The 14,144-nt window shown below is 43.5% G+C and overlaps 1 protein-coding gene and 1 non-coding gene across 11 annotated transcripts in view; both read right to left on the reverse strand.

Annotated features, from left to right (window-relative positions):
• IFT172 (intraflagellar transport 172) overlaps positions 1–14,144 on the reverse strand; it is a 44,196-nt gene that overhangs the window by 16,606 nt on the left and 13,446 nt on the right. For all 10 annotated transcript variants that reach the window (XR_004251304.2, XR_004251305.2, XR_004251306.2 and 7 more), the window contains 6 exons: positions 10,441–10,553; positions 9,138–9,305; positions 4,016–4,152; positions 3,683–3,790; positions 1,051–1,135; positions 655–747 (listed from right to left, as the gene is read on the reverse strand). Coding sequence is in view for 7 of the 10 variants with exons in the window: in XM_032172551.2 (XP_032028442.1) it covers positions 655–747; positions 1,051–1,135; positions 3,683–3,790; positions 4,016–4,152; positions 9,138–9,305; positions 10,441–10,553 (704 nt within the window). In the remaining 3 variants the exon portion in view is untranslated. The remainder of the gene's footprint in view (positions 1–654; positions 748–1,050; positions 1,136–3,682; positions 3,791–4,015; positions 4,153–9,137; positions 9,306–10,440; positions 10,554–14,144) is intronic.
• On the reverse strand, positions 13,251–13,352 carry LOC116481287 (U6 spliceosomal RNA). Its single transcript, XR_004251466.1, has one exon. It is a non-coding gene; the product is annotated as a U6 spliceosomal RNA (small nuclear RNA).

The following is a 14,144-nucleotide window of genomic DNA, read 5'->3' on the forward strand; positions in this document are numbered from 1 at the left end:
TTCTTAAAGAGAGCTCCTCAAATTGTATAAGCTTCCGGCCCACAAAACCTGGATCTACCCCTATGCACAAGAATTGCAAAGACAGGCTCTGGACTAGAGGGGAGGTAGTAGACTGCTTATGAAAGAAAGTAGTAATCAAAGGCCAAAGAAGGAAGTTTGTCTAGAAAAGTAAGGACTAACACAAGAGGAGGAAATTAAGGAAGGGGTGAAATTAACTATATAAACCCCTTTGAATGTTTTCCCCAAACTTTTTTTTTTTTTTTTTTTGAGAGGGAGTCTCGCTCTGTCGCCCAGGCTGGAGTGCAGTGGCGCGATCTCGGCTCACTGCAAGCTCCACCTCCTGGGTTCACGCCATTCTCCTGCCTCAGCCTCTCCGAGTAGCTGGGACTACAGGCGCCCGCCACCACGCCCGGCTACTTTTTTGTATTTTTAGTAGAGACGGGGTTTCACTGTGGTCTCGATCTCCTGACCTCGTGATCCGCCCGCCTCGGCCTCCCAAAGTGCTGGGATTACAAGCGTGAGCCACCGCGCCCGGCCTTCCCCAAACTTTTGGAAGCCTAGCTCACCAGCATGCTTTCTTCCCTTGAGTTTGTAACCCCTTTTCCCTCTTTTTCTCTCATCCCCTCTTCCATCCTGTCCCTCTTTTCCTATTACCTGTTCCAAAAAGATCATTTCAGCCAGTTTGTAGTTCTTTTCCAGCATGGCTAGACGTGCTCGGACCTGATAAAAGTCTGTTCCTTTTCCGCCCTGTGGGGGAAAAAGGAGGTTCTGATTTTTCTGTAGGTGCTGCCGTTCTGTCTGTGAGGGCTGAAATTGGAAGGCCAGAAGGATGTAGAAAACAAAAGACTTGGGAAGGTAAAACACTTCATGGAGCTTAAAGGTTTGAGGTTTAGCAAAAGCAATTCTGAAATGGTCTGACTTGAGGGTAAAGGTGGGGTGGGCAGGGTAAAGGAAACTAGGGATGGCTGGAAAGCCAGGAATCATGGGGCTGAATACTAAGAGAAATCAGCTTGGGAGACAGACAGAATGAATCAGGAGCATAATACTTGCATATTCCCGGGATACTCGATCTGCAATCTCATTGGTCTCATGCAGGAATCGAACTTTTGCTACTTGGCCCAAAGCAGCAAAGCACCTATGGCAGGGAAGCAATGACATTAATAGTAATATTATTATAGAATCAGCATTAATTCATTGGTTCAGCAAATACAAATTGATGTGCATCTATGATGTGCCAGGCAATGTCTTGTCACTGGAGATATACAGAGACTAAGGAAGATGAGGGCCTTGCTCTCAGAGAACTTCCATTCTGGTGGAGACAAATAATTAGTAAAATTGGAGATAATAAAAAACAAAATAATGTAATATTATAGATCAAGCTTGTTCAACCCATGGCCCAAGATGGCTTTGAATGTGGCCTAACACAAATTCATAAACTATCTTGAAACATTATGAGTTTTTTTTGTGATTCTTTTTTCTCTCTTTTTTTTTTTTTTTTTTTTTAGCTCATCAGCTATCATTAGTGTTAGTATATTTTATGTATGGCCCAAGATAATTCTTCTTCCGATGTGGCTCAGGGAAGCCAAAGATTGGACACCCCTGTTATAGATAGTGACTGAAGGGGCCACTTAAGTTGGTAGTTGGAGAAGTTCTCTCTGATGAATTGACATTTGAGCTGAGACCTGAATACAAGAAAAAGCCAGTCATGGCAGGATGGGGAAAAGTTATTCCTGGAGAGGGAACAGCTAGTGTAAAGGCCCTATAGCACGTATGAGCTTGGCACACTCACAGAGCCAAAAGGATGCCAGTGTGGTTGGAGACTAATGGGCAAGCAGGAAGCTGGCATGAGAAGGAAGCAGAGGCCAAAAAACTTCAGGGCTAAGGCCACACAAGGAGTTTGGGTTTTATACTAAGTAAAACAGTAAGCTAATGGAAGGTTCCAGTCATGAAAATGACACAATCTGTGTTTAAAAAAATGACCTCAGCTGCTCTGGGATGAATAGATGGTAGGGATACAAGAAATAGTATCAGTGTGACTAATTAAGAGGCTGTGCAATACTGCAGGTGGGAGATGGCAGTGGTCTGCACGAGGATGGAGACATCAGGATGTGTTTTGAAGACAGAGTCCTTAGGACTTGCTGATAATCTACATGTGGGAAGTGTGGAGAAAATGGGATCAAGGATGATTCCTAGCCAAAATGGCAGCAGGTGACATTTATTGAGCACTTTGCACAGATTCTCTCATCACTCCTTCACTACCAATATCCTTACCATCTTCTTTATCATCATATGAGGCAAATACTATTATTATCCCTATTCTACACAGAGAAAATCAAGAAGCCAAGGTTTGGGAAGGTCAAATAACCTCTCTACGGTTATGCAAGTTGGTAATTGGAACCAAGATTTGAACTCAAGGAGTCTGGAGTCCCAAGTTTGTCCTGTGAACTGCACTCCTATACCAAACCTGGATTATACACATATGCATGGATTGAAGGGTATGAATAGTAAAAAAAATGTTAAGGGGAACCTAGTTACAAGAAGGGGCAGTAAAAATAATAAAACTCATACTCTTGTTTTTTCACTTTTGTTTTTTTTGAGATACAATCTTGCTCATCAGCCAGGCTGGAGTGCAGTTGCATGATCTCAGCTCACTGCAACCTTTGCCTCCCGGGTTCAAGTGATTCCTGTGCCTCAGCCTCCTGAATAGCTGGGACCACAGGTGTGCACCACCATGCCTGGCTAATTTTTGTATTTTTAGTAGAGCTGGGGTTTCGCCATGTTGGCCAGGCTGCTCTCAAACTTCTGGCTTCAAGTGATCTGCCCACCTCGCCCTCCCAAAGTGCTAGGATTACAGGCATGAGCCGCCGTGCCCAGCCAAGACATACTTTTTTTTTTTTGAGACAGAGTCTTGCTCTGTCGCCCAGGCTGGAGTACAGTGGCGCAATCTCAGCTCACTGCAACGTCTGCCTCCTGGGTTCAAGCAATTCTCCTGCCTCAGCCTCCTCAGTAGCTGGGATTATAGGCGCCCGCCACTACGCCTGGCTAATTTTTGTATTTTTAGTAGAGACGGGGTTTCACCATGTTGGCCAGGCTGGTCTCGAACTCCTGACCTTGTGATCTGCCCGCCTCAGCCTCCCAAAGTGCTGGGATTACAGGCATCAGCCACCATGCCTGGTCAAGGCATACTCTTTTTTTTTTTTTTTTTTTTTGAGACGGAGTCTCGCTCTGTCGCCCAGGCTGGAGTGCAGTGGCGCAATCTCCGCTCACTGCAAGCTCCGCCTCCCGGGTTCACGCCATTCTCCTGCCTCAGCCTCCTGAGTAGCTGGGACTACAGGGGCCCGCCACCACGCCCGGCTAATTTTTTGTATTTTTAGTAGAGACGGGGTTTCACCGTTTTAGCCAGGATGGTCTCGATCTCCTGACCTCGTAATCCACCTGCCTCGGCCTCCCAAAGTGCTGGGATTACAGGCGTGAGCCACCGCGCCCGGCCCAAGGCATACTCTTATAATCTAGGATGGGAGAGTGTTTGGAATATTGTACTGCAGAAGGGCTCTATGCTATTTGCTGGCAGTGGGAAGGGAGGGAGTACCTTAACACTGGATTGGAGCAGCCCACAGGGAAAACACTCAAGTGGTCATCCCTCCTAGCTGCCTGGCACCTCTGTTCTACATGTCTACCTCACCTCTCCGCAATGTGTAGTTGCCTTGCCTCTAGCGCCAGTTTACTCAAGGTTTTCCACATTGCCTGCGTTTCTGGGGTCATTTCCAGAGTCTCTAAGAAGTCTGTTGCCCTGGAAAGGGAAGGAAGCAAAGCATAATGAATGAGGAAAGGGTTAGGAAGATACAGCAGAAGACTGGTGATGGGGCAAGGGGAGGGGAAAGGGCCATCTTTGTCTCATCCTCCCAGGATCACTGGATCCTTATCAGTGCTGGCCAGTTTTACACCCCACCCCAGGTCCTCCCCTCTCAGAACCAGACTCTCCCACCACCTCACTGGTTATTGGCCAGCCTCTCACCGGATGTAGTTGCCATCATCAATGGCTGTTCCAAACTCGATGAGGCCCTCATCCAATGTGTAGGCAATAGTAGTCACACCTTCCATCACCATCACCTCGGTCTTTCCCCCGCCCCGCTCCAGACCTATAACATCACCCTGTAAAAGTTTATCCCCCCACCCACCCCAATTTCAGGTTAGTTTCCACTGAATCAATTGTAGAAAAGACTCACCCTCATCCGACCCAGTCAGTGGTCAAGAGAGTCACAGCGGCCCTGATTTTCCTAACATTTTAGTTTCTCTCAAGCATAAAAAAGTACTTCATTTATAGCAATATCCTTGGGTTAAAGTATACTCCTATGACAGCACCAACTCCTGGAGGTACAAAGTGTGGCATTCACTTCTGCTTCCAGCAGTACCATAAGAGTAAGATATTCTTAAGGGTTCTCTCATTAAAATATGACTTGAACCTGGAACACATTTTTAATGCATTGCTTGGGCTTACTTGAAGAAATCACTAAGAATATTCCCTACCCATATCCTACCTTTCTCTCTCAAAAAAATACAGGCAGGAAGAAAAAGGTCAATAAGCTAAATCCTGAGCAAGAAAAAAAGGAAAGTGAGCAAATGGGAAAGGTACAGTTGTCCTGAAAGCAAATGCAGTGTCAGCAGAATAAACCTCAGGCCCTCCAGCAGGATGGAGAGGCTGAATTTGAAAATCCTTAATTAAACCTAGGATCCACTCTTTAGTAAAGGGAACAAAAGAAATGGTTATAGATCATTAATATGCCTGATTCCTGCAGAAGCAAGACCGAATCATCACTGGAGGAGAACATATCCATTTTAAGCCCTCAGGATTCCAAAAAAATACATTCAAAGCAACATGAGCTCACAATAAAAAAAAAAAAAAATACAAGGAAACCAACTACTATGAAAAAGTACATAATAACTACAAACAATAGTTTTAGACCTTCAAGAATTTCAGATATTAAAAATAACAGTTAAAGGCCGGGCTCAGTGGCTCATACCTATAATCCCAGCACTTTTCGAGACCAAGGTGGGAGGAGCACTTGAGCTCAAGAGTTCAAGACCAGCCTGGGCAACATAGCGAGACCACATCCCTACTGAAAAAAAAAAAAAAATTATCTGGGTGTGGTTGCATGTGCCTGTAGTCCCAGCTACTCAGGAGGCTGAGGTGAGAGGATCACTTGAGCCCAGGAGTTTGCACTTGCAGTGAGCTGTGATCATGCCACTGCACAGCCTGGGTGACAAAGTGAGATGCTGTTTTTTTGTTTTGTTTTGTGGTTTTTGTTTTAAAGCCCAGTTATAGAATATAAAATGATTATTTATGAAGCACCTAAATACCTTAAAAGATGAAATGAAAAATTAAGCAAGGAATAAGAAATTATCAATATAGCCAGGCAGACTGGAGAAATAATCAAATAAAACTTAAAGAAAAATTTAATATTTGAAGTAAAAAACTCAATGTATAGTTTAAATAGCAGATTAGACAATGATGAAAAGCAAATTAATGAATCGAAACAGATCTACAGAAATTATCCAGAGGCCAGATGCAGTGGCTCATGCCTGTAATCCCAGCACTTTAGGAGGCTCAGGCGGAAGGACTGCTTGTGCCCAGAAGTTTGAGACCAGCCTGGGAAACATAGTGAGAACTTGTCTTTACAGAAAATTGAAAAAAAAAAAAAGCAGGGCATGATGGCATACGCCGGTAGTGGCATATGCCTGTAGTCCCAGCTACTCGGGAGGCTGAGATAGGAGTATAGCTTGAACCCAGGAGGTCGAGGCTGCAGTGAGCCAAGATCACGCCACTGCACTCCAACATGGGGCAACAGAATGAGACCCTGTCTCCAAAAAAAAAAAAAAGGAAATTATCCAGAATGAAGCATGGAGCAGGAAGAAAGAAACTATGAAAGAGAAATTAAAAATGTAAAACAAGAAATCTAACATTTGCCTAACTAGAGTTCTGAAGAGACTAGAGAATGGCTGAGGAGAAGAATGTTCGAAGAGATAATAACTAAGAAACTTCCAAGAGTGATGAAAATATGTGCATTCATAAACACAGGAAATACAATCTATACTAAGAAGGATACATTTTAAAAATTTATGGCTGGGTGCAGTGGCTCATGCCTGTAATCCCAGCACTATGGGAGGCTGAGGCAGGCCGATCACAAGATCAGGAGATTGAGACCACCCTGGCCAACACGGTGAAACTCCATCTCTACTAAAAATACAAAAAATTAGCTGGGTGTGATGGCACGTGCCTGTAGTCCCAGCTACTTAGGAGGCTGAGGCAGGAGAATCGCTTGAACCCGGGAGGTAGAGGTTGCAGTAAACCAAGATTGTGCCACTGCACTCCAGCCTGGATGACAGAGCAAGACTCCGTCTCAAAAAAAAAAAAAAAATTATATCTAGACACATTGTAGTGAAACTTCAAAACACCTAAGAAAAAGAGAAGATTTTTTTTTTTTTTTTTTCTGAGACAGAGTCTCACTCTGTCGTTCAGGCTGGAGTGCAGTGGCACAACCTCGGCTTACTGCAACCTTTGCCTCCCAGGTTCAAGCAATTCTCATACCTCAGCCTCTTGAGTAGGTAGGATTACAGGAGCATGCCACCATGCCCGGCTAATTTTTGTTCTTTTTAGTAGAGATGGGGTTTCGCCATGTTGGCCAGGCTGGTCTTGAACTCCTGGCCTCAAGTGATCCGCCTGTCTCAACCTCCCAAAGTGCTGGAATTATATGCGTGAGTCACTGTGCCCGGTTCTAAAAAAGAAGACTTTAAAAGAAACCAAAGAGAGGCCGGGCACGGTGGCTAACGCCTGTAATCCCAGCACTTTGGGAGGCCGAGGTGGGCAGATCACGAGGTCAGGAGATCGAGACCATCCTGGCTAACACGGTGAAACCCCATCTCTATTAAAAATACAAAAAATTAGCCGGATGTGGTGGCAGGCGCCTGTAGTCCCAGCTACTCGGGAGGCTGAGGCAGGGGAATGGCATGAACCCAGGAGGCGGAGGTTGCAGTGAGCTGAGATCGCGCCACTGTACTCCAGAGCGAGACTCTGTCTCGAAAAAAAAAAAGAGAAACCAAAGAGAAAAGACAGATGACCTGTACAGAAATGGCTGCTGATAAATTTTTCAGAACAACAATGGAAGTCAATCAATGAGACAACATTTACAAATTAAGAAAAATTAACTGTCAATCTAGAACTGGGTATTGAGTCCAAGCATCTTTTCAGAACAAAGGCAAAATAAAAACATGTTCAGATAATGAAAAACTGAAAATTTATCATCTTTCACTAAAGAAATTTCTAAATAAGGCTGGGCGCGGTGGCTCATGTCTGTAATCCCAGCACTTAGGGAGCCTGACGGAGGCGGATCACTTGAGGTCGGGAGTTTGAGACTAGTCTGGCCAACATGGTGAAACCCGTCTCTACTAAAAATACAAAAATCAGCCAGGCGTGGTGGCAAATGCCTGTAATCCCAGCTTCTCAGGAGGCTGAGGTGGGAGAATCACTTGAATGTGGGAGGTAGAGGTTGCAATGAGCCAAGATCGTGCCACTGCACTCCAGCCTGGGCAACAGAGTGAGACCCTGTCTCAAAAAACAAAAAACAGAAACAAAAAACTTCTAAATAATATTCTTCAGGAAGAAGAAAAGTCATTCCAGAGGGAAGATTGGCACTGCAAGAAAAGGTAAACAAAGGAACTGGTACCTTGATGGTAAATCTAAATGAATCCTGTCTTATAAAATAATCAGGCAGGGCGTGGTGGCTCATGCCTGTAATCCCAGCACTTTGGGAGGCCAAGGCGGGTGGATCACCTAAGGTCAGGAGTTCGAGACCAGCCTGGCCAACATGGCGAAACCTCATCTCTACTAAAAATACAAAAATTAGGTGGGCATGGTGACGGGTACCTGTAATCCCAGCTACTTGGGAGGCTGAGGCAGGAGACTCTCTTGAATCCAGGAGACGGAGGTTGCAGTGAACCGAGATGACACCACTGCACTCCAGCCTGGGTGACAGAGAGACTCTGTCTCAAATAAAATAATCATGCCTAACTTTGGAGACAAAGTAAGATTAGAACTAAAATACTGGACAACAATGACAAAGAGGAGGAGATGAAGGTTAAAGTCTTTTAAAGTCCTTATATTGTTTGCAGGGGAGTGGTTAGATGTGATTAACTTTAGACTTTGTTCATTTAACTACATGTTAAACTTCCAAGGTAACCTCTACAGAAATAGGACATATAACTTTCAAACCCAAAATGTGGAAAAAAAAAAAAAAGGTGTTTAAAGAAATTAAACACAAAATTAGCCAGACATGGTGGCATGCACCTGTAGTCCTAGCTGTACAGGAGGCTGAGGCAGGAGGATTGGCTGAGCCCAGGAGGTTGAAGCTGCAATGAGCTATGACTGTATCACTGCACTCCAGCCTGGGAGATAGGGTGAGACCCTGTTTCAGAAAGAGAGAGAGAGAGAGAGAGAGAAAAGAGAGGAAGAGAGAGTAAAAGAGAAGGAGAGAAAGAGAAAGAAAGAAAAAGAAAGAACTAAACCAATAAATTTTAGACCCTAATCCATTTAAAATGAGGTAAAAAGGAGATTAAAAAAAGGTATGGAAAAGGACAAAAAGAAAGCATCAAGCCATACACACACCAGTCATCCTAGCCTAGCACAGGAGCCTGCCTCTCGTTTTCTCTGGCTCCTCCCAGATTTTGGAAGACTACTGGGTATGTGTGATGTTGTGGTAGGACAGGAGAGAAGATCTGATCTGTAATTTGAGAAAAAAAGGCACTTTGAATGGCTTATAACGGAGAATCAGCACAGAAGGAGATGACATTAGAACTGCCTCTCCTAAGAGGGATCTTCCAGCTTACAGGGATCTCCATATTATGACGTGGTGACTTCCCAGGGCCACTGTAATGAACCCATACTCCAAGGGTCTAATATAATGTCAGGAATCTGAAAAAGGATGGTTCTGGGGGCTGGTCCATAAGTCTAAGCTTCATTCGCCAATTCTATCACAGAGATTAAGGGTGGTGGACACAGAAAACCAAGTAGCCTTCAGAGTCTCCTCATGGCTGTAATTAATCAGCTCAATACCACATCTGAGAGCCCCTAGTGTCCAACATACCCTAATAGTGAACTTGGTGACTGTCTCAGGTGCATCAATGTTGTACCACACACACAGACTGTTTCGGTTCTGAGCTACCAGCACATCACTTCCTGGGACCCACTGCACATAGGAGCAGAAGTTGAGGATCATTGTCTTAGAGCAGCTTTCAATATCATACAGATGCAACTGAAGAAAGAAAAGGCAGATAACACAATTAGAAGGGGATGTGGGGTTGTCTCCTGCTTTTGACCATTTCCCTAATGGTGAGATGTGGTGAGCTAATCCACTACTCAGGTTCATGCTGCATTTCAAAGCTTACTGACGTGCTTTCTGCTGAGCTGGTATATCCTAACTCTGGTCAAGTAAGAGATGACCCATAGAACAAAGATCTACATCCCAGGAATTTTAAGTTAGGTGAAGGTCAGGCTTTCCTTCTTGAAATAACTCTGGGCCAGAGTTACCAGCTTGGATTACAAATGGCAGGCCACTAGAAAAATTAAATTATCCAGAAATTTGTGATGTGGCTTTCACTGAAATGAAAAGTCATCAGGTTGTCTCTTTGATCTGAGGTTGAAGACTCTGGTGCTACCACATTGGGATGAGAATCAATGAGGGATGAAGAGGCTGTCCTCCAGCCAGTTCATGCTATCAGATAAGTGTGGCTGAAAAGCACTGGACAGCAGGTCTAGGTGAAGGTCAGCTAGGAATGAGGAGGAGGAATGCAGGGTTAAGGAAGTTTCCTGAGGGCACAGACTGTGAATAGTAAGAGACACCAACTTCCAAACTCCCTTCTTGACTTTGTTGCCATAATACAATCACCTCTGAGGTAATATAGGATTGCCGGGTGCATGGCTCAACGCCTGTAATCCCAGCACTTTGGGAGGCAGAGGCGGGCAGATCACCTGAGGTCAGGAGGTCAGGAGTTTGAGACCTGGCCAACATGGTGAAAACCCATCTCTACTAAAAATACAAAAATTATCTTGGTGTGTTGGCACGTGCCTGTAGTCCCAGCTACTGGGGAGGCTGAGGCAGGAGAATCGCTTGAACCCGGGAGGCAGAAGTTGCAGTGAGCCCAGATCGTACCGCTGCACTCCAGCCTGGGTGACAGAGTGAGACACTGTCTCCGAAAAAAAAAAAGAGGTAATAAAGGATGGGTTTTAGTATCAGCTACAGAGAATGTTGATTCTTCTGTGCCTTCTGCTATGCTGATGACACAGCAAAGACAATGTGCTCCATCCTGCCTCCCTCAGTCCCTGGTGGCAGCTTGTCTCACACCCTCTGTGGGCCAACCAATGCCTAAGGCCTTAGTAGCTCTTCTCACACGAAGTTTCCGGTCCCTGAAGAGGAGCCTGTGTCCAGTCTCATTAAGTTCCAGCCAATCCACGTGGCTCTCATGGCTGACGGTGCCAATGTTGTAGCCACCAATCAGATCCACTATAGAATAAAGGAGACAGGGTTAAGAAGAGAGATTCCACACATCTACATAGTATGGCCAACACATAATTTTGCTAGGATGCCTAGGATGCTAGGTCTCTTTTAGAATTGCAGAGGTTTTGTTTAACTATGTTGTTAACTCAAAAGGTCCAGACCCAAAGAAATGTCGTCACTGTCTGGGACTTATGGAGTTACCCCAGAGCAGACTAGAACTATTGAGCAAGTGGCTTCTCCTACTCACAGAATTCCCTCGAAGGCAGCACTGAGCACATTAAAGATAAGCCTGATACAACACAGCAGTGAGACAAGGCTGATGAATCAGTGACCTTGATGGTCATATGCTCTAAGAAGTTACCTGCATATTTGAATGCCTACTGTGTAAGAGCACTGCAAGGGTGAATGGTGGGGACGGCAACAGACAAACCTCTGACTAAAGTTAGGCTGGTCACTGCAGAGGATGAATATTTTAGGTTTGAATCTTGTAGACATTATCAGAAACTATCACATTTAGAGCAGACCAATTAGGGTTGGCTGGGATGGTTTCAGGGGGTCTCTTGATCAAAGCCTATTTATACATTTTAGTGATATCCATTATTAACGAACAACAGGCCTCACTTTATTATATATGCTTAAGCCAAAGACCAAATGTCCACTGGTGTCTATAATTGTGAAGACCAATTTAAAAAACAATCTTCCTTTAATTAAAAAGTAAAATCGGCAGGGCATGGTGGTTGACGCCTGTAATCTCAGCACTTTGGGAGGCCGAGGTAGGCAGATCACCTGAGGTCAGGAGTTGGAGACCAGCCTGGCCAACATGGTGAAACCCTGTCTCTACTAAAAATACAAAAAAAATTAGCCCGGCGTGGTGGCTGGCGCCTGTAGTCCCAGCTACTCGGGAGGCTGAGGCGGGAGAATGGCGTGAACCCGGGAGGCAGAGCTTGCAGTGAGCTGAGATCGCACCACTTCACTCCAGCCTGGACGACAGAGCAAGACTCTGTCTCAAAAAAAAAAATTTTTTTTTTTTTTTTTTTTTTTTTGAGACGGAGTCTCGCTCTCTCGCCCAGGCTGGAGTGCAGTGGCACGATCTCAGCTCACTGTAACCTCCGCCTCCCGGATTCAGGCAATTCTCCTGCCTCAGCCTCCCGAGTAGCTGGGACTATAGGCACCTGCCAGCATGCCTGGCTAATTTTTGTATTTTTAGTAGAGATGGGGTTTCACCATGTTGGTCAGGCTGGTCTTAAACTCCTGACCTCAGGTGATCTGCCCACCTTGGCCTCTCAAAGTACTGGGATTACAGGCATGAGCCACCGTACCCGGCCTTGAACTCTTGTCATTTTACATACATTGAAAATGAGACCTACAGAGTGAAATTGCTTGTCCAAGTTCTCACAACTCATTTTTGCTGCTGGAATCTTAGGCCTCTTGGTCTACATTATTGTTTCCATCATAGATAACCTACATTTCTGAGTGCAGAAACCTAATGTGAAATATAATATTCATGAAATGTGCAACCATTTTAATAGACTCATGTATATGGAAACTTGATTTGTGACAGAGATTGCATTACAAATTAGTGGGTGAAGAATGGACTTCAACAAATGGTTAAACATATGGAAAAAAAAAAATTAGATCCCTACCCACATTATACATAAAAACAAATTCCAGGTGAAAAGAAAAATTTAAAAATGTTAAAATATAGGAGGGAATAGGAAAGGATTTCTTAAATAAGACTTAAAGCATCATAAACTTTTTTTTTTTTTTTTTTTGGAGAAGGAGTTTCACTCTTATCACCCAGGCTAGAGTGCAGTGGCGCAATCTCAGCTCACTGCAACCTTCGCCTCCCTGGTTCAAGTGATTCTCCTGCCTCAGCCTCCCAAGTAGCTGGGATTACAGGTGCCCTCCACCATGCCCAGCTAATTTTTGTATTTTTGGTAGAGACGGGGTTTCACCATGTTGGCCAGGCTGGTCTCGAACTCCTGACCTCAGGTGATCCGCCTGCCTTGGCCTACCAAAGTGCTGGGATTACAGGCGTGAGCCACTGTGCCTGGCCTCAAACTGTTTTTTTTTTTAAGTGAAAAAAATGGACTATTTTAAAGTGAAATGTCTGAATAGTAAAAGACTCCCAAAAGGAGAGAAAAGACACGCCATAGGCTGAGGCAAAAATATCTGCAATGCAAATAACCACCAAAGTCTATACAAGCATATGCAAAGAACTCCTTCAAATCAATGAGAAGAGACACTCTGATTTTAAAAATGGGTAAGAGATACGAACTAGCAATTCACAGAAGAAGAAATATAAATGGTCAATAATTATTATATATGAAATTAATATGAGCTATAATTTTATATATATCACGTTTAAGCCAAATTATGAAGTCGGGCAATTTCAAGTATTACAGAAGATGTCAGACAATAGAAACTCTAACTGCTGGTGGGAATAGAAATTGGTATAACTTTTTTAGAGAACAATTTGGAAATATTTAGTGAAGTTGAAGACACAGCTCCTCTATGATTTAGCAGTTCCATTCTAGGCATGGAACTAACTAAATCACTGTAATAGTGAAAAATCAGCCACTTAAATGTCCATCAATAAGGGGGAGGATATAAAATGATTCAACGTAAATATAACAAAATGTCAGGATTTGACAGAACTGGGTATGGATAAACAAGTGATAATATCTTCTTTTAAAAAACTGGTTTAAAGTGGAAAGCTTCATAAATTTGTGTGTCATCCTTGCACGGAGCCATGCTAATCTTCTCTTTATCATTCCAATTTTAATATATGTACTGCCAAAGCAAGAAAAATATCATTATTACTTATAGCTAACATTTATTATTATGTACCAGGGATAAGTGTATTTCATATAAAGTACTATTTTTATCCCTATTTTATAGATGAGGAAACTGAGATACAGAAAGATGAAGTAACTTCCTAAGATCACACAGGTAGAGAATTGAGATGGTTTGACTCTAGAGTCCCATTCTTTTTTTTAATTTAATTAATTTCTTTTTTCATAGACAGGGTCTCACCATGTTGCCTAGGCTGGTCTCAAACTCCTGAGCTCAAGCAATCCACTCGCCTCAGCCTCCCAAAGTGGTGGGATTACAGGTGTGAGCCACTGTGCCTGGCCCAGAGCCCCATTTTTAACAGCTACATTGTATAGGTAATGCTATTCTCTATACTACTTTTCATGCTTGAAACATTTCATGATAAAAATATTAAGATCTAAGATTTATAAACCTTACATGTTAATATTTGTGAAGTGCAAATAAAGTTTCTGTCATTATTAGTTACTAATGATAAACTATACAAAAAATAAGACCTCTTCCAGTTCTAACAGTCTATGATTCTATGAAGTCTAAACAGGAAAATTCATTAATTTAATGGGCCTTTTCTACTACTCACAATTTGCCAACCCTAAGATATATGTCTAGAGAACATGAATAATTATATGGACCTTTGGGTTTTGTTTTTGTTTTTGTTTGAAGAGATGGGGTCTTACTCCATCAACTAGGCTGGAGTGCAGTGGCACAAACATAGCTCACTGCAGCCTCGGACTGCTGGGATCAAATGATCCTCCTGCCTTGCCC

The sequence above is a fragment of the Hylobates moloch genome, unplaced genomic scaffold (assembly GCF_009828535.3).
Source record: "Hylobates moloch isolate HMO894 unplaced genomic scaffold, HMol_V3 SCAFFOLD_13, whole genome shotgun sequence".
NCBI lineage: Eukaryota > Metazoa > Chordata > Mammalia > Primates > Hylobatidae > Hylobates > Hylobates moloch.